This window comes from Drosophila santomea, chromosome X, assembly GCF_016746245.2.
Source record: "Drosophila santomea strain STO CAGO 1482 chromosome X, Prin_Dsan_1.1, whole genome shotgun sequence".
NCBI lineage: Eukaryota > Metazoa > Arthropoda > Insecta > Diptera > Drosophilidae > Drosophila > Drosophila santomea.
The window spans coordinates 19,427,367-19,453,020 of record NC_053021.2 but is presented as its reverse complement, the minus strand read 5'-3'; the positions used below and the strand labels follow the sequence as shown (position 1 = coordinate 19,453,020).

The 25,654-nt window shown below is 43.6% G+C and overlaps 2 protein-coding genes across 14 annotated transcripts in view; both read right to left on the bottom strand.

The window, feature by feature from the left end:
* LOC120455472 overlaps positions 1-25,654 on the bottom strand; it is a 78,264-nt gene that overhangs the window by 44,366 nt on the left and 8,244 nt on the right. The gene's annotated exons all lie outside the window — the stretch shown is intronic.
* LOC120455474 (aminopeptidase N) lies at positions 179-3,517 on the bottom strand. Of its 3 annotated transcripts, XR_005616748.2 has the most exons (5): positions 2,910-3,517; positions 1,403-2,837; positions 849-1,342; positions 454-792; positions 179-396 (listed from the first exon to the last, which is right to left on the bottom strand). XR_005616748.2 is itself a non-coding variant. In XM_039641705.2 (4 exons), exons 1-4 carry the CDS (start codon positions 3,515-3,517, stop codon positions 531-533), a joined length of 2,799 nt encoding a protein of 932 aa, XP_039497639.1. In that variant the 3' UTR covers positions 179-530. The 3 variants fall into 3 exon arrangements, 2 of the variants coding, with proteins under 2 accessions (XP_039497639.1, XP_039497640.1); XM_039641705.2 differs by having other exon boundaries at positions 179-792; XM_039641706.2 differs by having other exon boundaries at positions 179-786; positions 2,910-3,354.

Below are 25,654 nucleotides of genomic sequence, written 5' to 3'. Positions count from 1 at the left end.
TTTGAACACAGGAGCATAGGGACAAGGTATTACATTCCACTTTTGGACAACTATTTGTATTATTAAATCAAACAAAATTTCGCATTTTTGTAAGGTATTTTTCATCAAATTGTGTAAAAAAAAAGTGGCAAAAAAATATAAATTCCTTTTTTAAGCACAGGAGGATAGTTACGGATTGTTACGAATTCAACGAGGTATTACATTCCACTTTTGGTCAAGTATTTTTATTTCTATCGAATACATACTGATTTTTTTTGACCCAAAAGCACAAAATAAAAAATGTTGTCAAAAATATGATATTTCCATTCGGTGCTTTCTCTTCATAACTTGGCCAAAAAAGGTGGCACAGCTAAAAAATAAACTGTTTTGTGCAGCTATTAAACAGAGTTTACTGCCCTGCTGATTTTTAAAAATGCATTCATTGAAACAGACAATAGAATGGCTGTTACTTACAAGCCTTGCCTGATTATCGAATTACGACATTTAATATTCGGACCATTATATGCGTTTCTATCGTAGTCAATGCTCTTTTATATGGGTTTCGAATTCGACCGACTCCGCCAAAGGATTATGTCCCGAATGGCCTGCAACATGGGGCGGAACTTGGTGCGCTGCCAGTGGATGTTATCGTTGCCCCGTTCCAGCAGGATCTTGATGAGCCGCTCACTGCCGTGCATGTCGCGCAGGATCTCCTTGAAGAACTTGCTAAAGAAGAGCATTTCCTTCGGAGTGGACATGCATTCGATCAGCGGTCTCATGAGATTTACAACCTTGTCGGTGGAGTTGCTACAACTTTTGGGCGTTGAAATATTTTAAGATCGCAAATGCATCCCTTGACCGGCACTTACAAGTTGCGTATGTTTTGCATGTTGGCGGACACGTACTTCTTGGCCAAGCGATAGCCCATGGAGTTGGAGACCACAGCCTTGAAGGTTCGCCTGGCGTTTTGCTTTCGCACTCCCGAGCTCTCAAAAGTCCATGTGAGCACCTTTTGCAGGGCGAAGACATTCCGCGAACAGGCCAAAGCGGTCAATAGCGACTCCTTCTCGGCGGCAAAGTTGGAGCGCTTGTACATCGATTCCACGGTATCACGGTCGCCTTCCGTGCCAAACTTGACCGCCGTGCAGACGACCGTTTCCCGCTCGCGGATGGTCATCCATCCGCCCACCGTCGGCGTTCCCCTCATGAATTCCCGACGTGCGAGACTCACACAGGCGGGCAGCTCGTACTCGCAGGCCAGCCTGATGATGACGGCGCGGTGGGTCATGTTCCCCGAGGAGCTGGTCATGTCCGAGGATAGCAACCGCTTGAACTGCTGCTCCAGCAGGTGACGCATGAAGGTCTGAGACAAAGCAAAAACACTCTGATTTATGCCATTGATGGCAAAGATCCATAAACCCACCTTGTAGATCAGATAGTTTGGGCTCCTCTTGGCCACGTTGTTTATGCGCTCGAAGTTTGTCTCGGTGGCTGCCCAGACCACGAATTCGTCCTCGTGCTCCAGATAGCCGAGAATGCCCAGGGCCATGTCGTACTCGATATCGCCGCTCCAGGCCAAACTAAATAGATCGTCGACCAGCTGGGCGCGGTTTACACGATGGATGAGGCGAAACTTTGTGGGATCAGCGAGCGTTTTGTTCAGCAGCTGCCAGTTGTAGGGGTCATAGTTCACGCGTACTGGAGCCGAGTGTTGCATGTTGATCAGTATCCAGTCGTTGGGCCCCGACTCCAGTTTATCCAGTAGAACGCTACTGGATCTAGCCGAAGCCTTAGAGATCGGACAGGTGAGCCAGCGGCTGAAGGAGGAGCTGCTATCCGAGTTCTGGCAACTGGGGCACGTATAGCTGAGCGGAACCCACCAGCACGGATGCATGGACCAGCGGTTCCGAAACTGCGGAGTGATGAAGAAACGCTGTTGACTCACGACAGCCGTACGATGGTCGTAGTTTCGGGTGACGGTGAGCAGTGGATAACCCGGTTGCCCTAGCCAGCAATTCATGATCCTAGTGATATTCAGGCCCTTGCCCAGGCGTCCATTGCGGTCCACCTGCAGTTGCAAAAGGTTCCAAAAGTCGGCGGATGTGGCGGTGCGATTGGCATAGATCACCAGATAGCGACGCAGTGCCGTCAGCCACGCCCCTTCGCCCATGACGCGGTGCAGCATCTCGAAGAGCACGGCCGCCTTGCGCTCCCCAATCTCATTGTAGGCCGCCCAAATTTGGCTCTCATCGGGCACGGATGCCGTCACCAGATCCGTGTTCACATGGGCATCGTAGTCGAGGACGGAGAGGTATAGCTTCAGGGCGTGCCGCTCTTGGTAATCCCACTCCGGACGCAGTGTGTGCACACCAAAACGCGAGAGATACAGCGAAAAGGCGTTCTTCAGCCAGATCTCATGCCACCAGGGTATGGAGACCAGGTTGCCAAACCACTGATTCACCACCATCATGGCCACCGCCCGTGCCACGCCCTGTTGATCGTCCATGGAACTCCGTTGGCTGTCGTACAAAAGGGATTCCTCCGTGAAGGTGGGCATGCCCCAGCTCTCCTTCGACTTAAAGGCGTAATCTGGCAATGCCACCAAATCGATCTTCTTCGGCCGATAGGTACTGTTGAAGAGCTCCTCGTAGAAGGAGAGCAACGGTGCCACCACCATGTTGGCGAACTTCGTTTGCGACAGTGCATCCGGACGGGCCCACGTGCTAATTGGACAATCCGGTCGCTCGCTGGAGGTGAAGCCCGGCCTGTCGAACTTGCTGATCACGAAGGCCACCAGGTACGTCTGCATTGGATGGCTCTCGACGAACTGCGTCCACACAAAGTCCTTCAGGTTGGCGCTTCACGTATGCAGACGATAGTAGTTCAGTACAATCAAGTATCAAGTATCGAATTTTAGAATCCCTACTCACTGGCGAATGGTCCGCTGGACGGGCATGTTGGACAGAGCGCGGTACATATGCGGATGGGCCAGATTGATCTTGAAGGGTGTCCGGAATATGGGATCATCGAAGCAGGGGAATGCCTCGCGGGCGTGGTTCGGTTCAAATTGGGTGGCTGCCAGCCATTGGGTTAAAGTGGTATTATGATCCACATAATTGCTGCTATAGAAACCCGTGTTGTCGCCTCTCAAAACACTAGTAAATGCCACACGCAATGAGTACGTGATGTTGATCTGCAGAGGTCTCTTCACGTACACCGTCAGCCGACTAAGTTTAATGTCCATCCTTATGCTGCTAATCGGCACCGAGTTGCCATCCTTGATGGACAGGGTCACCGCCCTTTGCTTGCCAATAGCCAAATCGTGGGCATTTAGCACTATTTTATTGGTGGATCTCTCCGACCGTAGATCAATAACCACAGTGCCGCCGAAGGGCTGATAGGGTTGATTGATCCGCGTCACGATATCAACGCTATAGTGAAGCGGCACCACCCACTGTGGGAGGCGACTGACAGCGCTGCCGTCGGCTTGTGGGTGGAAAAACAGGGCGGTGAGTATTGGCAGGTAGCTCAAGTGCATGATTTCGAAGACTGGCTTTACTTTGCTTATGTTTTTCAACCGAGTTGAAAAACAGGTGTGTGCCTAATTGGAAATTCGTCAGGCTATCCAACACAAACACAAAGCATTCGACAATTCCATACCCAGCATATACTCAGTATTAAAGTTTCTTTCGTTATCTATTAGCTAATTTTAATGATTCGTTGGCAGGCAAAGTCAAATGAAACATGTTGTATACAGAATATGTTTCTCATAATTGTTTGGGCATTTCTAGAGCTCAAGTTATTCGATAACAAAAGCAATTCCCAAAGGAAGTCGATTTAATTGAGGAGGAGACGCAATAACCTATTTATCGTATACAGTAATACAGAAATATCAATGCAAATTATTACGAAACTTTCGTTCGTCTGATGCAAGACGCAATAATTCGGAATGTGGACGGCCTCACTGATGGAATCTGGATCAGAATTTGTGGTTTTCATCAGTGTTGCAGATGGAACGGAAAGGAATCCAATCGAAATCGCACTCATCGAGCAAAATGAGGGGCGGTTTTGGGGGCGGGGCGCGGAAGAAAAGGGGCGACAAACCACAGCACAATGTCATTAGCGCATGTTGGTTGCTCCCCTCTTTCACTCGTTATCTTGTGTGTGTGTGTGTGTGTGTGTGTGTGAGTGTGCTTGTGTGTGTTTGCCTGTGCTTGTGTGTGTTTGTGTGGGCTTGGCAATAAATTTCCAATTTTCGTGCAATTTTCGCAGAGCGGCATGCATACATACATATGTACATACATACATACGTAGATATATGTATACCTTTGGAGTCCTGTGTGCGGTGTCCGTTGTCCGTTGTCCGGTGTCCGTATAACGGAGAGTTGTGTTTTTAGGGGCCAGAGCCTGGCGTACTCATAAATACATTGACCAATAACATAATTTTTGTTTGTGTTGGTATATTGCCAAATGACCTCGTTACCCCGGCGGGAAAATCGAGCCAGGAAAATCACTGCCACAACACGACACAAAAAGGCGACAAAGGCACCGAACGTGCGGCATATGTTTCTCTGAGTGGGTGGTAGTGGTGTTGCTTTTTGGGGGCACAGGGCGTAAGGGGCGTGTTCCTGGGCCTAACGGAAGTCTGCTGAGACCCCTCGACAGTCGCCGCTGCGGCATTATAATTAATGGGCATGATGGGCCATGCAGGCCAGCATTTTCATACTGCTGACCTTTCCGTGTACCCCAGACCCTTCTCCGATTTCTGGGAGGGATATTAAATGTAACGATGCAAGTTGGCTATGAATACGACACGTATGTAGTGTGTGCCACTGTCCACAAGGTGGCGCTCGTGTGGCTGCTGCTGATGATGATGATCACATGCTATTAAACCGCAATACAATAGCAATTTTCAAATAAATGATTTATGGCTCTGGACATGACACACACAGCTGTCGTCTGTTTGTGTCTGTGTGTGTGTGTGTGCGTGTGGACTGCTGGCAAATGCCAAAACTGCCGCAGTCCCTCAGTTGCTGCCCATAAACCATTCCAAACCAAAAAAAAAAAAAAAAAAACACCGTGAGGAGGGAAAAAAGAGAAAGGAAAAACAGGACGAGGTTTGAAAGCCAGAAAAACTGAGAGCCAAATGCCCAGAGCCAAAGGTCGGAGGTGCTGACTGAGATGGTGGGGTTCCCTTTTTTTTTGATGCATTGCCGAGGGTTCACAAAGTCGATTTCCACTGGCCAATTGTTCGAGACTGCAGTCAGTGAATTAAGCCTGTTCAATTGTCAGCCAAGTTGAATTTCCCTCGATTTCCTTTCGGTGTTCAATAGGCTCCATTTCCAGTGGCCTTATTTTCCACTTCCAAGTCCATTTCGATCATGAGTGTGTGGTTTTAGACATATATCAACTTGTAAGCTTTCCGTTGCTTGCCTTTTGTGTCTACTTATACCCATTACAGTATTGCTCCACGATTTTGTTACCTTTGATGGGGAAAACTTAACTCCTGCACTACCTGTCTATATTGCTTTCGATTGATGCAAGTGATGGAAGATTGTTACCCAGGTGCCATTCCGTTTTACATACACATCTACTCACACATCACGTATACGTACCGTATACGTACACATCCCATATGAGGGATGCCAATCTGTTGATTTGGCCACTTGACATGGCACACTTTGCAAATCCCATGGAAAGCTTGGAGAAGTAACTTGGAGTCGCTAAAATGATGATTTCGTTCTCCAGCCGCTATTAAGTCATAACATTTATATATCCCCAGTTTATATCCTGACAAATCAGCGCAACGAGGTGGAAGGAAAAGTTGAAATGCAGGTGAGGGAGCTGGAACTGTCATGGCCAAGATGGCAATGGGTACGTTCGTTCACCTGTCTCAAACACACACACACACACACACAAACACAACGAGATATGGACACGTTGATGTCTCCATTTTGTGTGCGTGTGATGCCATTGTTGCTGCTGTTGTAAAATTTAATGCAAAACTCGTTTATAAACACACAACCGGCAAACGAAGCGATGGAGAGAGGAAAAGGGAGAAGGGCGACATCGTCATTTTCTGCTCAAACGTTTGCGTGACAGCACCACCCACCACCAAGAATGCCTCGCACCACCCAACTAACCAGCCATAATTTTACCACCCACCCACCGAAGCCACCCGCCAAGTTGGCTGCCATTTTGACAGATGCCAAACGCAAAGCGAGCAACAAAGCCCGACAATTTTTATTTGTCTTTTTGTTGCTTAGCTTGGCTCGAAGGCAAATGGCCAGAACGCGCATCAAATGGCTGAAAGCAGGAGATACCCTATAAAGACGAAGAATTTAAGGAAAAATATGAAATATAAAACATCAACTGTTTATTAATTGTTTTAGATCCTCAGCTCATTGACCTATTCCTTTTCCACAGCGATGCTGTTCATATTTCTACTTTGTTGTAGCACAGGCATATGATATTGAAATCGGATTGATATTTATTCAAACTCAAAACAATGGGTAGCAATATTGCCATAGTTATAGGGTGTACGAATCAGCTGCGGAAGTAACTTGAGGGCAAAGTAAAAGTTTACAGCTCTGCCGTGGACCATCGTTAGTTGGTTTTTACGACTCGTAATGCTGCTGACCAACGAACCCCGACCCCCGACCCTCGACCCCTGATTCCGGACCCTTGACCCCCCGAACCCGGAACCTCCGGTAACCATAAAGATTAATACCGTAGACCCGCCGCTCCATCCGGAGCGATAACAGTTGTGAGGTCATTGCAGTGGCTCGCAAACAGCGGCAATCGTTATTATTGCAATTTCATTAGATGGAAGCCGCAAAAGTGAAATAATTAATGGCCGAGTGAAACTGAAATAATTGCCAACGAGAATTGTGCGGTGCGGTGCGGTGTGGTGATGGTGGAGGTGGTGGTGGTGCCTAATGATTTATAATTTATGGAATTGAACGAAAAATTATAACAATTAAATGGCGAATTTCGATTGCAATGCCAATCTAAGCGGTCAATTAATTACTAATGGCATTAGCAATTGGAGACAAAAGAGGTACTTAAATTTTTACAAAATGAGTGAAAAAGGGAAGATAAACCGTAATTGGATATATGTACAATTATTTATGCAAAATTGAACCTTATTGTACGGAATACCATAGCAAAATAAGCATATATGTAAATAAAATCTAGCATATTAGTTACAAATCGATGAATGTACTGTATTAAAAGTATATTTTCTAGCTGCACTTGTTTATTTTGCATAGTTAAAAACGACAATGTAAGCTCAGTGTTCCTACATGTATTTATTTCTGAGCCGGAAAACTGACCCAAACACGAACAGCAGTCGCACAACGACTATGTGGCCATATTGAGGCTACCAAATAGAGGAAAGAACTCCATAAAAAGTTTTGCAATTGCTTAAACGTGCCATTCGGGCCGCATCATAAAACAGGAGGCAGCCAACCCCCTCCCCCCATCCACCTACTTTCAGTTGGCGACTTTAAAGCCTTTAAATTCGAATTGCATTCTCTATGTGTCGGGCATTACCGGGGGGAGGGGGAGGGAAGGGGTGTGGGTGGAATGTTTGTGTCGCTATGTGTGCCACATTAGCCACATTCGGGATTGCTGCATTTTGAATTGCCTACTTTTCGGTGCAGTCATTTTCGGGGCTCTAATAACTTACGGCTCAGTGGTAAAAGGCAACAACACAAAAGTTACCTGCATTGTTCAAGATTTGTTTCAGTTTCCCCATGCAAAACACTCGGGCTTCCTTTTACACACACACATGGCTAATGGCTATATACACTCAGCAACTGCTTAAATATGCTGCCATGTATGTACGAGTATACATATGTATGCAAATAAGCAACAAACACAACAACAACGCCTTGGCATACAATTTCAAATGATCTAATGAAACAACAACGGAATGAGCAACAACAAAGACACATAAAAACACCACACGAATGTGGGCGAGAGACCGGGTAGATTGGGGGGCGTGGCTGAGTGGCAGGAAAACCCAAGGAAAACTCCATTTTAACCCCCTAACATTGTGTGTGTGGAGTGAAAAAAAAAGAATATGAAATGGGTTGAGAATGAGCGGAGAAGGTGAAAAATCCAGCAAAGAAGGAGAAGAAAGAACAGGCACAACTACAATGGGAAAATAGGATGGAAAATCAACGGCAGGGGAAATTGCAGAATGCAATTCAAGTAGAAAACAACACAAGGTACTCATTTCACTACTTCGCTTCATTTTCATTTTCATTTTTGGATTTTTAGATTGATGTTTTGCCGAAGCTTTGCAGGAAATACGTTTTAAGTTTATGGATCAAGATTATATGCTTCTTAATAGAGTTGAAAGTACTTTCTAACTCAGTTGATTGAAAGCGAACAAACTGCTTTGGCTAACACTATAAACCCTATACAATGTTTTTTCACGGGTTTTTGTTTGTTGCAACAACAAGTGATACAGTTGAAATAGCGCACGTGTCCGGGGAAATGAAAACCTCATCGACAGCACACCCAATTTTCGCCTTGGTCCCAAGATAAATTTAATCAAATTTGTTGTCCCTTAACAAAACTGTGGAAATCTTGTTAAAATTTCGCATCGGTGAGTGGGCACCCCTCTTGGGTTTTCTGATTCAGTAGCTGCAACTGTTTTACTGCGGCTGGGGCATGCAACGCCCCTTAACTTTTAACCCATTCCCATGTACCCTTTCCGCCGCAGTCCCCTTAACCCCCCCGCCCCTTTCCCAACAGGCCAGCTTTATCAATGCAGCGTCAGGCGACGCCAAAGGCGACGACCAAAAGCAGTTTGCGGCGGCCAAGTGGAAAGGAGATGGAGCATCGGCGCAAGAGCGAGAGGGACAGAGGAAGCTGCCTTGCGGCTGCCGGAAACCGCAGAAACCGCTTTAGCCGCAATGACTGCGCTTGCCATGTGCCCTGCATTGCCACGCCCCCCTTGCCCCCTTGCCCCCTTGCCCCCTTTGCCCGCAATACGCCTGCAAGCCCTTTCCAACATGCATTAAAATACAAAAAATACAGATATGGCGGCAGCTCACTGAGAGGAAAACAAAAAAACAAAAACGACGATTGGCCACTCGAAATAAAAAAGAAACACAATTTGAGAATAAATCATGTCGGACGTAAAGTGCAGGAGTGCAGGAATTTAAAGTCAGAAATATGGTTTTTATTCTCCCATTTATATGAACAATTCAACATAATCTTTCGCTCAATCTTAATTCAAGTACAAATATTTATACAATCACAATCATCGGCATTTCCATTCCACATAATTTATTTGATTCAACATGATACAAAAATATGCACGTCCACTTGCCATTCGTTTAATTGTTTGTTTAAATGATGATTTATAGCATGATTTTTGAAAGATTCACATTAATCACATCGTTTATTGATTAAGACCTTCTTAAAGATAGTAAAGTATATTTTCCACATTTTTGCACGATTTAAAACCTAGATATACTATATACTGGAAGCCCCTAATGAACAACACGCAACTTAAGTTTGCTTAAAGTTTTTTTTTTGGAAAATCGATAGTTCCAAAAACTTGTTATTATTTCATGGCTACAGGGAGAAAAAAACTCTGCGGGATACCAATTATTTAAAATGTCTATACAAATTCTTAATGGTGCATATTTAACATTTATAAATGGTTTTCAAGGCGCGCCCTGATTCTTGTATTGTAAATTAGTCACAAACTTGAAATGTTACTAAAAGTTTTCCTCTTTTGTGTCAGTGTAAGTGCGGAAAGCACGCATGCGATTTCCTCGATTCGCAATTGTGCAAATGCAGTTTTGGTCGTGACAGCTTCTTGCTGGTGGTTTTTCTTCATTGCAAATTGAGAATGAGATGGTAAACTTTGGACCGCTCAACAGTTGCACTACTTATGTATGCCTTTGTCTTCCTCGTAACCTTTGACCCTGGCCCTCTCACTGCGTAATTTTCGATTGTTTAGGCCACTTAATTAACTCGTTGCGGTTTCTCATTCAGCTTTCATTGTTGTTTGACGACTTTTCGTCAGTTCCATGTGAATTATATTAAATCATAAGCTCGAGTTTTAGGCGCCCACCACCCATTCACTCCATCCGCAAAATGCCCACCAATTTTCCCGCCGCGTAACTGGAGCAGAAATTAGCACAGAAAAGCGGAGCTTGGAAATGAGTGAGAGGCGCTTAACAAATACGACATTCATTTTCACGACCTCCCCCCAATTTTCAGCACCCCCCCTCTCGCCCCCTCGCCCCATGCGGCCAATTCAACGCGAAATTCACGGGTTTCCTGCAACGTGAAAACAGCCGGAAAATTATACGAAAAAGGACGATAGGAGAGGGGTGGGGGCGTGGCAGTGGGGGACTACTTCCGTCGGACGGCCAATTGCCACTGACCGAAAAATCGAGTAAAGAGAAGCCAAAGACAAAGTGCAGCCGGAAAATTGGTGAGGGTGACGGGGGGAGGGGATAGATAGAAGACAGAAATAATATTGGTTTAGCTTCTGCAGTTACAACGTGGTGGGAAAAACAGCCAGAAGGGGTTTTCCCAAGACGGTGGAGTACATAAATTCACAGGCGGACAGAAAAAAGAAAACGAAATGCGGTATATCTTCAACCCCTTTACCTTAAACACAACCCTTGAAAAACAACAGGAAAATTCCTGAAAGAAGTCATAGATAACAGATTCCTTACCATATCTTAACATACACAGCATTTACAATATATTTTTCACTCACTTAAAGTGCACGAGAGGGCTGAACTTACCTAAAAATAAACAAAGGGAAATGGATTTCGATTAGTTAACATTGGAAAAAACTTATTTATATTAAAAAAACCATGCTTGGAGATATGGAGTAATTTTATTAAAAAAAACCATGCTTGGAGATATAGAGTAATTTGATTAAAGTAGACGGATATAAAAACAAAAATTTAAATGGCAAGTGGAAAGCAAGCATGTGGTTTATATTGCTAAATAGCCGCAAATTCATAATTAACCATATATGTTTACAGCATTTACGTGAAACACTTATCATGCAATTAAAATTGGTATATTACAACTACTATTTACTCTGTTACTCATTTGGAATACGTATCAATTCCGAAACACAGGAAATTCAGAGCATAAATAGTGTTTAAATAACTTTACGTAGAATTAAATTGGATATGTTGGTGTATATTTGTTTATTTATTTGGAAGCCATGCAAATGAGTATCTGACTGAGGCACGCACAATAAACTGAACTTTTGACTCAAATTTTATGTAGGTGGGGAAATTTCTAATTATTTTGCATTTTTCTAGCTTGATGATGCTGGGGGAGCGTGGTGGGGGAGGGGAAAACTGCAGACAGGAAATTAATATTAGAATGAGCAACAGAAATAATCAACAACTGGCACGATTTCATAGAGTAAAAGCTTGTGTTCGCCTGGAGTTATAAATTAATGAAGTTTTCTTCTGCATTTTAAAGATTTCTAACGACCCATCAACATTAATACCATATGATATTAAATACTTTTATTTACAAATAATGTTGCTAAATTGTTTTTTAAATTAAATACTTTGCACGTTTATTAATTTATTTGGTTTATTCCGGGACCGCTATGTATTTTCTTTTGTACTTGATTACTAAGAACCTCTAAAGAACTTTCGTTCCTTAATTAAAACGACAATAAGAACAAATCTCCGAATGATCTGATTTGGCGCCCATTGCAGGCAGTTTTGCACTGCAGGCAAAGAAACAGATGTTGCCCAAAACATCATTATATCATTTGGTCATGTGAATCTAATGAAATCTTATGACCAAAAAGTGTGTCTACAAATTTGCAAAGCTGTTTGCGCCACTGATGATGCCACAAAAACAGTAAGCGACTGAAAAGAAGTGGAAAACATACATTTGCGCACACATACGCGTACATACATACATACATGCCACCCAGGAATAAAGCAAGCACATTTTATGAAATATGAGATAGATGAACCTACGCATACATATGCGCCTAACGTATATATCTATATACATACATATTTATACATCCATAGCCGTGTACTCATCCTGTTTGTGTGCGCTTTCTATGCGTTATGATTATATCTTAATGAATGTTTTGGGGGCAACACATAAATCAAATTGCGAAAGCGCCACAAGCAGTTGGACACAAGGACAAAGGACACTCTATACCTCTCTCTCTCTTTCCGTCTGCCTCACAGAGCACAGAGGAGCCTACGAAATCGAGGCAAGCCAGGGAAAATACTTGGTCTAATGGCCGCGTTGGGGAATGCAAAATCATAAAAGGATCCCATCTTTCTGCCAGCTCCATTTTCACTTCTCTTTGAGCTGCTATAACGCACTTAGTAACACGACAGCTTGGCAAATGTTTGGCTTTCTGGTTTGATTTCCATTATGGTCACTCATCTTTTGCTTCGAAAAACTACAAGCCCCAAACCCAAGGCACAAAAACTGAATACAAAACAATCTGACTGACTAAAGGAATAGCTGCTTTGGTTGTCCACAGCACCAGAGCCTTTTCTTTAATAAAGCTGTCACTTTAGTTTGCTCTGCGGATGAAAGCGATCTCAACGATCTTTGTGAAGTTTATGCGATTATTCAATGGCAGCGAAGCCCTCGAGACTCCGCATATAATTTCCCAAATCTGGGCTGTCTCCATTTGCAGTATAACTTCCACTTAACCCGTTTAAATCCAGCACTTCCACTCCAGCAATCCCTTTTCACCCAAGAACTTTTGATGATGGCTTTTCAGTTTTGGAGCAGTCTCGTCTCGTCTAATGGAGCACCAGCTCCTGCTCCCGCTCCTGCTCCTTAATCCCTTCGAAGCTTCCCACCCTACGATTTCCGATTTTGGATTTCAGATTTCCATGCCCATGTCCATGTCCAGAAAAAGGGGGCTCGTGCTAAGTCTTCGGTCTGAATTATGCACAGCTGTGAGTTATTTAAGCGTAAACTATACACACAGCAGGTGGCGATGACACGACCCCCCCAGCTTTTCAGCACTTTCCCTACTTTTCCCCCGTGGTTTCCTGCCTTCCTTCCCATTTCCCATTTCCATTGCCTTGCCGCAAATGCAGCTGCAAATAGAAATAAATGTCATTGTCCATATGTATGTGCATATACATACATATATCTATACATAAATGCGTCTGTACAATCTGTATCTATATTTCCACAGTTCGGTTCCTGAGTGCGTGTGTATGCATTCAATGGATAAAAGTCTGGTATTGTCAGTTTTGTTCTTGCTGTTGCCGCCGAACAAATGACAACAAGTGCACACAAACTACACGTTGGGCGTCAAAAAAACGAAAAACGAAAAACAAAAATGGGCTGTGGGTTGTGGGTTGTGGGGGGAAAAAGAAGCCCACACAGAAAACTTACAGCAGGGAAGAATCAAAATAAATGAAATAAAATAAAATCAACAAAAAGTCTGCGGCAAAAAAAAAGGGCAAAAACCAGCGACGTTTCAAGGGGGGGGGGGGGGGGGGGGGGGGGTCCAAAAAGCATTGCGCGTGCAGTGTGGCAAAAAAATGGCAACAACTTTTAAAACTCATTAAAATTAATGAAAGCCACGCACTTCAGGCCCAGGCCCAGAAACAAGAGGCGTCGCCAAAGGGGGGGCCCCAAGAAATGGGTAAGGGATTCCACGGCTGATTCCAGGGGGCTTTTCACGGGCGGAGGCTGCTGGAGATGCACATGCAATGGCGCCTGTAATTATACAAGTGAGCTGGCATATTGCAACTGAATCCCCCTTCTTCTCCTGCTCGAATGGAATACGCTGGCTTGAAAGTTCATTAAAACAAATTAAAAAGCAAGAGAGCGAAAGGCAAAAATGGGAAAATTGTCGGCGGCAAACGTGCCGGAAACTAGGCAATAGTGGGGTCACCTTCCCCAAACCCCTTACAAAGGGGCGCGGGGTCACCAGCGGCAACTTGGTAGCGTGTCAAATGATAATGGCGAAGAAATGGCTGATGCTGCGGTCAGAGGGGTAGTAAAAAGTAGTATACGTAGTATAGGTAGTATAGGGGGTCACCACAAGACGGGCAAGCAGAAAAGTCAGCCTTGAAGGCCAATGTGTCAGGAGGTTACCCGGCGGAATGGTGTGACTCGACATTAAGTAGCAGAAACAGGAGCCGGAATGGGCAAACTTTAAGGTGAGTTTCTAATAAAACTGAAGACTGAAAAGCGGAAAAGCGGAAAAGCTAGCGCCGACGTGGAAAAGAAAAGGGCAATGGGAACTGATAACTGGGAACTGGAAACTGGAAACCGGGAAAGTGTGAAATGTAATGAAGGCGCATAAAAAACCTTGCAGCTACACTTGCTCAATTAGTTGCAACTGCACTTGAAGATGTGCAACACGAACGTCCAGTTTTGCACAAAGTACAAAAGCAGCGGGAGAGAAATGTTCAATTACTTTGAAATGAACAGTATTTTAAATCGTAATGAATTTTTAAGAGGAAACGCAAAAATAATTCAACTTGGAGAAAAGAAAATGGCACAAATAAATAAAGAAAGATAAACAAAGGGAGGGGGAGAAAAATGTCTAAGTGGGAAAATAAGAAACCGTGCAACAGAACTGAAATGTCTTTAAATAAGACTCCACTAATTGGTTTTAAATGCATTTAATTTTTTAACAACTGCAGCGAAGTAAAAGGAAGTAAAAGGAAGATTTAATTAGAAATGAAGAAAACGAAGGCAAAAATCATCCAAGCGAAGAAGCAACAACTCGGGGCAAGAATATTTCCAATTAGTTAAAAACTACTTAATTGTTGCCCAGAAGGAAATCTCAACACGAGATTTACATAACTACTATTCCCTAACGGATATTACGTATACGCAGGGTGGCCCCCAATCACACACACACATACAAATACACAGCTTTGTGGCACGGCACGGCACACACGCCACGTTTTGGCGTTGTCTTGCACGTGGCCCCAGCAACACAAGGAACAAGGACAAGTACAACCAAAAATCAATCGCATAAGCTAACCATAGGCAAAAGGCCCCAACGGGGTCACACTCAAAACACCCAAAACACAGAGTCCACTTCCAATTCCACATTCACATCCACACTCACATCTACTTCCACATTCACATTCACATCCACATTTACATCCACATCCACATCCACATCCACATGCATATCCACTTCCACTTCCCATGCATAATCGAGCAACGTCAAACAAAATTTCACTTGCCAGACAAACAGAGACGTTGTCCAAAACTGACAATCAACGGTGGCGGCAGGAAAGGGGCGGCGAAAAAAAGGGGGCAGCTTTTGGGGGGAGAGGGGGGCTAGGGGTTGGGGTGCCTACAACATTTTGACAGCAATCTCGCTAACACGCACACAAGCTGAAGGGTAAGTCTCAGCTCAAAGCTGGCCACAATTACAGCGTGTGCAGTGCAGGTGGAGCGGCGAGGTAATGGGACCTATAATGTGTGCTCTGCTTACCTCATTCAGCGCCCTAACCCATACCCTATACCTATATACACCATCTAACCCATACCCTCCATACCCCCCATACCCCATACCCCATATATACATATGTACCACCCTTTTCCACTGCCTGCTGCTATTGCTGCTTTTGCTGCTGCTGCTGCTACTGCTGCTGCTGCAGGGGCAAAGTCAACAAAGCGCGTAATTTACATTTAAGAACTGCTGCAAAAAGAACAGGAAGCAACAACAACTGCCAACTAACACGAACAATGCATTTGAATCGTTGTTGCCGTTGTTGTTGCTGTTATTGTTGCTACTGTTGTTGCTGCTGCTGCTGCTGCTGCTGCTGCTGCTGCTGCTGCTGCTGCTGCTGCTGCCACTGGGGAAACAGAGCAAAGTGCAACAAATGGGAGGCCAACACTTGAAACTAAATTGTTTAATTATGATAATCAAGAGCGAATTGGACGTATGAGAGTCTGGCAGCCTGGGAAAAGTGGAGAGGCGGTATATATGGTAGCCATATGGCGGAGCATCATGAATCGATTTAGCCAAGTATTACAATTTTCCAATATTTTCATTTATATATTTACATAGTTTCATAGGTCATCATATTATGCTGACAAAGCCCAACAGAGAAACTAGATGTTTGATGTATTTTGTTATCCTGAATTCTTCAGATTTTTTCGATAGCAATAGCAAACTTGAAAATATCATATTTTCGATTAAAGTCCTTTTGATTTAACGACCAAATAAGTTAAAAATTATAAAAAATAACTCCTAGTCCAACCCCGTTGTCGTCGTTCAATCAGACTAATTCAAAGTGGTACGAGTGTCCGCAATCGCATAATAACAGTTGTGCTTAAACAAATGAAAATAACACAATTATGAGGCGTCCAAAGAAACGCACAATTAAGATAAAGCAATGAATGTAAATCTGATGCAGAAATGGCACAGGGACATGTCAGAGGGTTAAGGATGCCTGCCAGTTGCAGGAACATGAGGGTTAAGCCGTCGCAAGAGGGGTACCAACAACATGCGTAATGCAATTTTAAAGCACACTTTGGGGGCAACGAGCAGAAGAGAATACTCGCATACACTTCTGCAACTACTTGTTTTATTTTTTTTTTTTTTCTTGCCATTTTTTTTTTTTCTAGTTTGTGTTGCCGCCGTTGTTGGTGCTTTGTGGTGCGGCAGACGAGCGTGAATTTTAGCATAGTAATTAAAGTCTAATGGTTAACTGAAGCCGCCGCAGGCCCTCACACACCCACCCCCCACACACACACACACACACACCACACACACACAATCAGAAATGAGCAGAGTTACAAGTTGCTGTCGCATGCAACGCTGGGCTTTAATTAATGTCAATGCTTGTTGACAACTCTGTATGCGCTGAAATGTAGGCAAGGGATTTGTGCCCTCGGCCCACCCACCACCAGCGAAATGGATAGATAGGCAGATGGAGGGAGATGGGGTCACTTGCAGAGTAGAAAACTTTTCACAAAAATTCATCTAAAACTGCACAGTCACATACACTGTGCACACACACACGGTAAATGCAAAAAGATCATGGCCATGGAAAATGGTCAGACAAACAAATGGATGCACAATGGATGTATAAGTAAGCAGCAATATGAAAATAGGAAAAGACCAAAAAACTTCTCAGTTAACTCCGACTCTATTACAATTTCCCTACGATTTAAAGCCATTGTGGGTTCATTTCCGCACACTTAACAAATAACCCGTACCAATTATTCAAATCCAACTGCATTTGAAGCTAACATTTAAGTTTAAGCAAATCTCCCTACGTTCCTAATGTGTGCTTAGCATTTTTTAGGCATTTTATATTTTATTTGTGAGACCTTAATACCTGCTAATTAATCAAATCGATAAGTATTATAAGTAGGTAGTCAGGAACGCCCTGGGTAATCATTAACTTCCATGTGAGTCTGCACCTCCAAGTGATCCATCAATTATTGAGCCCAACCTCATGAGCTCTTAATATGTAATCTGTGCATCAGAGTTCGATCCCGTCCTCCGGGGGATAAGTGTATGTGTGTGTGTGTGTCCGGGCCGACACTTTACTTCAATCAAAATGCACCTCAAGCCCAACATAATCCTCCCCGTTGGGATGCAGTTTTTGCCATTCAGCAAGTGAGTGAGCCTGGATGAGATGAGCTGGAATACAATGGACCTTCTGGGCCGTATGGCATTCATTATGCAGCGACGCAGTGGAGAGGTAACTGCAGCTTGTAGTGGCTCACTGAATAGTGAGTAGTGCCACTGACGACTTTTGCAGCTCTGATTTATGCGCGACCACGTCGATGGAAAACCCAGGACATAGTATCTAGTACTACAGCACAAGCCAAATTACAAGAAAGGAGGCAGTTGTTGTCATGTTGACAACTTTGCTAAGACAGAGCTTAGCTAATTGTGAAGACAGCAGCTCGGAGATGGAGAGAAGAAATCAAAGGCAAAGCCGGCAAAGTTGGCCAACAAAAACTCATTAATAAGCCGACAGCTGACAGAGAAATGGGTCACAGACACACATACAGACACAGATACAGACACATACACAGACGTAGGATGATGACGCTCAGGATATTTCCAAGGATGAGAGGCTACTGCCGCCGTAGCTTACTGTAGATTGCCGTGAAGAGCCTGGCAAACAGTTGCATTCTAATGAAGACACTCGCACACAGACATAGGCGAATCAGTGGGGCTAATTAGGCCTGGACCACGCCCTCTTCCCATTTCCCTCCACCAATTCCCTGCACTCCACTAAAGAGATCTCAGCTAATTTGGCATACTTTTTGTCTCCTAGCTAGCTAAAATGAATTTAAATGCCCGGCAAAATTATACCGGGGAAAAGTTTCAAGTGAACTTCAAGTTAAGCTCCAAAGTGGAAGGTGAATGGCCAGTTGCGCCTTTGGAAGGAATTGAAATGCGCAAAAGTATTTAACTTAAATCGTGTCTTTCTTCAGATCATTAATATGATACAATATTTTTCTATCTGTAATATAACTGAAAAAGACGAGCTATTAAATAATTATTAATTAATTCTGAGAGGATTAAATCACTTGTAATAATAAAGATAAAAGAGTTATGATATTACAAACTAGGTTATTCCTTTTTAAAGTTCCTTTTTAATTGATAAAACTTTCAGATGCAAAATGTTACTCTCAATTATTCACATAAGCTGGATATCGAATTCTTCGAATTTGTTGGTACAAATTGTTTTTAAGTCTGACTTTGATCTCCGAAAGTGGCCATCCACTTTCAGCCATTGGCTGAGCTCGAAGTTCCAGCAGGGCCCTGCAGGGTATAATGAATTTAAATGTCGCACGAAAGTATGCTACACCGAAATGACATTACGTATTCGCCCCGTTCCACAGACATTACCCATCCGCCCTGTTGGCCGAGGGCAAAGTTTACAGTTACCATTTCTTGCAGGTCTCTCTCCCTCCTTCCCCTCCACTCCTCTACTTCTCCTCCACTTCTCTTCTGCTTCTCCTGCCACTCTTGTCCCTCTTTTATGCTCTGCAACTGTGTTTCTTTCGGCTGTTTGATACATTCAAATTCATGGCGACGGCCGCCAGGTGGCGCTGCATGTGTCAAACGACGCGCGGCTCATTTCGGGGAAAATTGTGTGGGCGTGTCCAGGGATTGGGAATGGTTTGCGGGGAGGGGCGGACATGGGTCAGGAGTGGCGCGGTGCGATGCGGTGCGGTGCGAGGCGCATACAAACAACTTGCAACAACTTTGTGCAAAAGTTTTCCCGTCTCTTCGCTCGTCGTCCTCACAATTTGGATTTTCCTTCATTTTTTTTTTGTGTGTGTTGCTTGCGCACTTTTTGGCATTACTTCAGTGCCACAGCGGCCAGGACACACTCAGGACACGCCCCCACCGCCTTCGCGCATCTCCCATGCAAATAAATTCAAATATGCGCTCTGCGCCCGCAGGTTAAATAAATTTGCGTCGTCCTTTCTCGCTGACTAGCATACCCATCCCCATCCACCCACCCCATTCTCCATACCCATTCCCATCTTCCTCCCCGATCTGCATTCCCGTCCTTGGCCGCCTCATCACCATCATCATCATCATCCATCCGCTGGAGGAGTGCTCCCTCCGCAGAGCGTCCCAGTTCAGGTTTCGCTCTGGTTCAGGTTCGCGTCTCTCGCGAGGCATCTCTCTTCTTGCTTTGTGTGTGCCCAATCCCGCACTGAAATTTATGTGGAATAGAATTAAATTTACACTGCTCCCGCTCCCAGCTCCTACTTCCATTCCCTTTGACACAAACGAAGCTATTTAAGCTGGCAGCGCGTGGCGCGGAACGAAAGGACCTTCGCAGGATCTCCGAAATAAACTGGACACGGTCCACGAAGCGACCTACGAATGAATTAACTGCCAGCGGGACAAAAAGCAACGTTTGTTGTTCCCTGCCATGATTAGCCCGGATCCACCTATTTAAACTAAGCAACAAAGTTTCCACTGGTAAGGTAATCACTTCCTGGGGATTCAGCGCAACAAAGAATTATTTAAAATACAACATATTTCATTTAGAGCTAAACAAAACCAAACGACTAAACCACCACAAAAAACCCCCATTACTTTTTCAATGAATTTATTATTTCTAATGACATTAAAGAACATTTATCTCTTTTGAGAAAAGTTGAAATCACAAAGTTTATCATAACTATCCCTTTTGAAGCTCTGAAAAAGACTTTTAAATTAGTTTATTATTTCCAGTTCCCCTCCAATTCCTTGCTATTGATATCCGTAAGCCGAGAATAACTTATTTTAATTTATGGTGACCCCGCACGGCCCTGGGCATTTTAAATCATCCCTCGCAAACACATCTCTCACCTGTTTGATATCGGAAAATTTACATATAAAACAGGCTGGAAAGGTCCCGGAGATTTACCCCTGCTGCCCCACAACTATATACACAATAAACATCTCATCAACTTCCAAGCGAAGGCAAAAACAAGAGAGAACGCTATAGTCGAGTTCCCCGACTATCTGATACCCGTTACTCAGCTAGCGGAAGGGAGAAGGAGAGTCTTAAACACAGTTGTTGGCGGTTTGTAGGCGTTATAGTGGGCGTGGCAGAAATTTTTTTGGCAAATTGGTAGAAATTTACAAGACTAATACAAAAATGAAAAAATATCAAAACATTTTTCAAAAGTGTGGGCGTAGCAGCTTTGGGCGGTTTGTGGGCGTTATAGTGGGCGTGGCAGAAAGTTTTTTGGCAAATCGATAGAAAATTACAAGACTAATACAAAAATGAAAAAATATCAAAACATTTTTCAAAAGTGTGGGCATGGCAGTTTTGGGCGGTTTGTGGGCGTTAGAGTGGGCGTGGCAACATGAATCGACAAACTTGCGCTGCGTCTATGTCTCTGGAGTCTGTATGCTTAATCTCAACTTTCTAGCTTTTGTAGTTCCTGAGATCACAGCGTTCATACGGACGGACAGACAGACGGACAGACGGACAGACGGACATGGTCATATCGACTCGGCTATTAGTCCTGATCAAGAATATATATACTTTATATGGTCGGAAACGCTTCCTTCTGCCTGTTACATACTTTTCAACGAATCTAGTATACCCTTTTACTCTACGAGTAACGGGTATAATGACAAAATATTTAAAAAATTTTCAAAAGTATGGGCGTGGCAGTTTTGGGGGGTTTGTGGGCGTTAGAGTGGGCGTGGCAAAAAGTTTTTTGGCAAATCGATAGAAATTTACAAGACCAATACAAAAATGAACAAGAAAGAACGCTATAGTCGAGTTCCCCGACTATCTGATACCCGTTACTCAGCTAGTGGAAGGGAGAAGGAGAGTCTTAAACACAGTTTTTGGCGGTTTGTAGGCGTTATAGTGGGCGTGGCAGAAAGTTTTTTGGCAAATCGGTAGAAATTTACAAGACTAATACAAAAATGAAAAAATATCAAAACATTTTTCAAAAGTGTGGGCGTAGCAGCTTTGGGCGGTTTGTGGGCGTTATAGTGGGCGTGGCAGAAAGTTTTTTGGCAAATCGATAGAAATTTAGAAGACTAATACAAAAATGAAAAAATATCAAAACATTTTTCAAAAGTGTGGGCGTGGCAGTTTTGGGCGGTTTGTGGGCGTTAGAGTGGGCGTGGCAACATGAATCGACAAACTTGCGCTGCTTCTATGTCTCTGGAGTCTGTATGCTTAATCTCAACTTTCTAGCTTTTGTAGTTCCTGAGATCACAGCGTTCATACGGACGGACAGACAGACGGACAGACGGACGGACGGACAGACGGACAGACGGACAGACGGACAGACGGACAGACGGACATGGTCATATCGACTCGGCTATTGGTCCTGATCAAGAATATATATACTTTATATGGTCGGAAACGCTTCCTTCTGCCTGTTACATACTTTTCAACGAATCTAGTATACCCTTTTACTCTACGAGTAACGGGTATAATAAAACGGAAATGCGAGTTTGAAATTGGAGAGGGGAACCGAATTTCGGGGTATGTCAGTTGAAATGGCACGGCGGTTGCTGTGGGTTGAAATGGGCGGTAAAATTAGGCAAACGTCGAGTTGAGTTCGAAAACCAGGCAAACATTTCACAAAATTAAACACAAAGCACTCGCACAGAAAACGAGTAAAAATGGGCGGGAGAATAAACAGAGGGAGAACGAGATAGAGAAAGTTCTGAGAGCTCCTTTTATCCTTTTTTTTTGCACACAACTCAAACACAATGCTGTACTGCTGCACAGAGAAAAATTCTATAATCAAGTGTATGATTTCATTCAAAATATGTAAAGCACTTTACTGTCAATATTTAAGATCAGATGGCATAACGTTTTCAAAAGGATTGTTTTAAGGTTCCTAATCTATTATTTTAGGTTAGAGCTCTTTTTTTTTAGGTTAGAGCTCTAGTTTTTGCTCAGTGCAGTTGCCGAATAGTGCTGCATTCACTCGAGTAAAAGGGAGGCGACAGCACTAATCTCTGTAAGCACAAATGCGCCCATATTTCGTGATTGATGTGAAAAGCGAACGCCGCACTGCATCCCTGCTATCGGATGCGAATTTAACCCGCGTTTGCAGAATAAATCGATTAAACCGTCTTATATGCCCCATATCCCCACCACACCATAGCCCCTAGCCATTACCAATCCAGTGCCCATACCAATTGCCATTGCAAAAATGCCTGAATATCCTCTGCAATTTCCATAACGAAAATGAAATGCCCCGAATGATGAGCTACCTTCCCCCAGTCTGGTCGCCTTGGTAACTCTTCCTTTTCGCTGACCCAAAAGCCTGATTCACTTTTTTTTGTGGGCCGTGGGTGGGTAAGGAACTGCATGTACTTTACGCATTTGATGAGCCAGTATACCGCCGTCGTTCAAATTTCAAAAACTATATCAATATTTTCGCTTTATTTCGAACTGTGGTTAATTTGCAGGAAATCCAGGCACTTAATGAAGGCTTTTGAATGTTAAATTTAAATCGAAAATAGCTGATTTTACCCACCGTGGCGAGGTGGAAGCTCAATCGCATTTGCCACCTTTCAATATTTGGCCACTTGCAGCTGTCACAAAATCTCCAAAACTATGCCAGAAATTTTGCCCCGGACAATGCAATTAAGTTTCGGCCTCGACCACGTCCTGTTAAGTGACACGGATACAGCTAAATACAGATACAGATAGAGATACGAATACAGATACAGATACGAATAAAGATTCGGATACAGATACGGATACGAATGCAGATAGGGATTTGGATTCAGAGGCAGTATCTGCATTTGCGACGGCATGACCATCTGCATCCGAATCTGGCCCAATCATGTAATGGCATTTCTGCTGGGAATACAATCCAGTGAATGATTTATTGGACCACATGGACACACACACTTTTGCTGGCACGATTGCAATTGAGTTTTGATTTTGCAATTTTTGATTTCGGTTGCCGTTTGATTGCCGGACATCGAATGTTATGGCATGGAATACCTAATGTTCAGATGAAACGATTTTCATTTCACTTTCTTTGACTACCTTTAAATGCTATTTATGCTATTTATGGATAGGTTATTGCTTTAGCCAGGACTGCAAGTGTTACAGCTGCTTTTATAAATGGCATACATTTGCTTTTGATAGGCATGTTGGCACGAGAATGTTAGCTCAAGCAGTCCATGGGCCTATTTCTGGTTGGATTTAGCAAGCAATAATATTTATGAACCCTTTTCTTATTGTTCTCATTGTTCATAGCCAAGAAACTAGAAAGGGGCGCGCTGAGAAAGAAAGTTGTTTTTTACGCAAGTTCAGCCGTTTATCAGCTTTGATCAGCTTGAAGTCTATCATCGGTATTTCCAGAACTTGTGACTCTTCTAAGGATGCCAATGGAGTTCCAAGTGGGGTGGTAGAGTATATGGATTTTCACCGGTCGACGTTGCCTTGGTTATTAAAATGCTCGGCGTGTTGCGGTTAGCCAACAGAACAGCGCTGACAACAAACACGACGACGGGTACTAAGCCAAATAAGCAATTTAAAAGCCACAATGTCAGAGGCAAAGCCTCAAGTACAGACTTGGCCACAGACAACTTGGCTGGCGATGGAATGGAGTGATGAGGAAGTGCCTCCAAGGGAAGCGTAACCGAATGCCGCTAAATGCCAGAAAAGAAGGCCGACCAGGATAATGAATGGAGGTAATAAAATGGAGGAGAAACATTCATCTCTTCAACTACATATTTTACTGCCACAACAAACAAGGTATCCGTACTTCAGATCATCGTTATATGCAGACAATATTACCGCCTAACTTACTTTGCATTATTACATACATAGAAAATGCGTTCTCAATGCGCAAATGAAGTAGGTAGGCTACGTTGCGCTGAGAATTTTTGTTCTGTATGCAATTAATATCAAATAAATATATTATCTGCACAGAATCTAATCAACCTTACACTTATAAACAAATACTTTGCCGCCTTGGTTAGAACATCATTGTATTTAAACCTATTTAACGACCAAAACGATCATTGGTGCGAAATTCAATACCGAGTAAATTTGATAACTGAAGAAAACTTATTTTTCCGGAATCTGGCCTATCCCGTCCCTAACTGGTTCGGTTTCGGTGACTAAAGTTCAGCCAACATGTTTGGTTGGGGAAAAATCAATAAACGAAAATTGCTGAAAATAAAAAGGAGACGCATAAATATCATAAAAGGGCTCCTGCTCCCGTTCTCCTTACCCTTGATTCAGTATAGTATATATGGGAAATGCTGCCATCTCGTTCCTTTCATAATTCGAGCACTTTGGCGGAGAAAAGCGGCAAAGGACGAAGGACTTGTGAGGCAACTTTGCCTTTTGTTTTTGACGCCGCTTTTTCGCTTTTTTATGGCCACCTTGCCGAGCATGGAGATAATAAGGGAATTGGTGGGAGACGGGAATTGTGGGGAGGGGAGCAGGGTTACTGGATTCAGGATACTGGATACAGGATACAGGATACAGCCTGGGACGAGCAGCATTGGCAGGACACAAAGGGCTCCAAGTTTTGCTTTATTGTTTCTAAAATGTGCTAAAGCAAAATAAACAAAAGAGCCGCCAAAGACAGATGCTCAAAGGAGACGATTCCGAGCACGGGGATTCCTACAAAAAAAAATTTTTGGGCGCTGGCTGCTGCTGTATGGGTGGTACTGGGGGATTGAGCAGGATTCATCCTGGGCGTCTGCTGGATTCGGCATGTGTTCACCATAAAAAGTTGGCCTACAACCTTGTTGGTCCAAGGGCGAAATGAAAACATCAGCGGTCCCCAAAGTCAACCCGATACCTTAACTCCCCCGAAAATCCACCCCGGGGTTTCCCGTCCTTTCTGTTTACTTTTTTGTACACAGCTCTGTCAGCCTGTCAGCCCGTTCTTCTTGGGGTTTTTCTGTTTTTTTTAGAGGCAGTCTAATGAAAACATTGCGTGAAAGTAAAAACTAAACATTAGGCAAACAATAAGCCAACACTCTTTCCACACACAGAGACATTCAAAACCAGGGAGATGCACAATAAGTAAAAAGAAATAAAGGAAAAAAGGGTCATCTCTTTTTTGGGGGACGCAAAGAAAAACAAAAACCCATCCACGTGTTTGTCATATGCAAAACAATGTGAAGTGAAGCCCAGCAAAAAAATAAAGGGGGCAAAGTGTAGGTTCTCGGCCGACTGACGAGTGAAGTGAAGTCACTGAA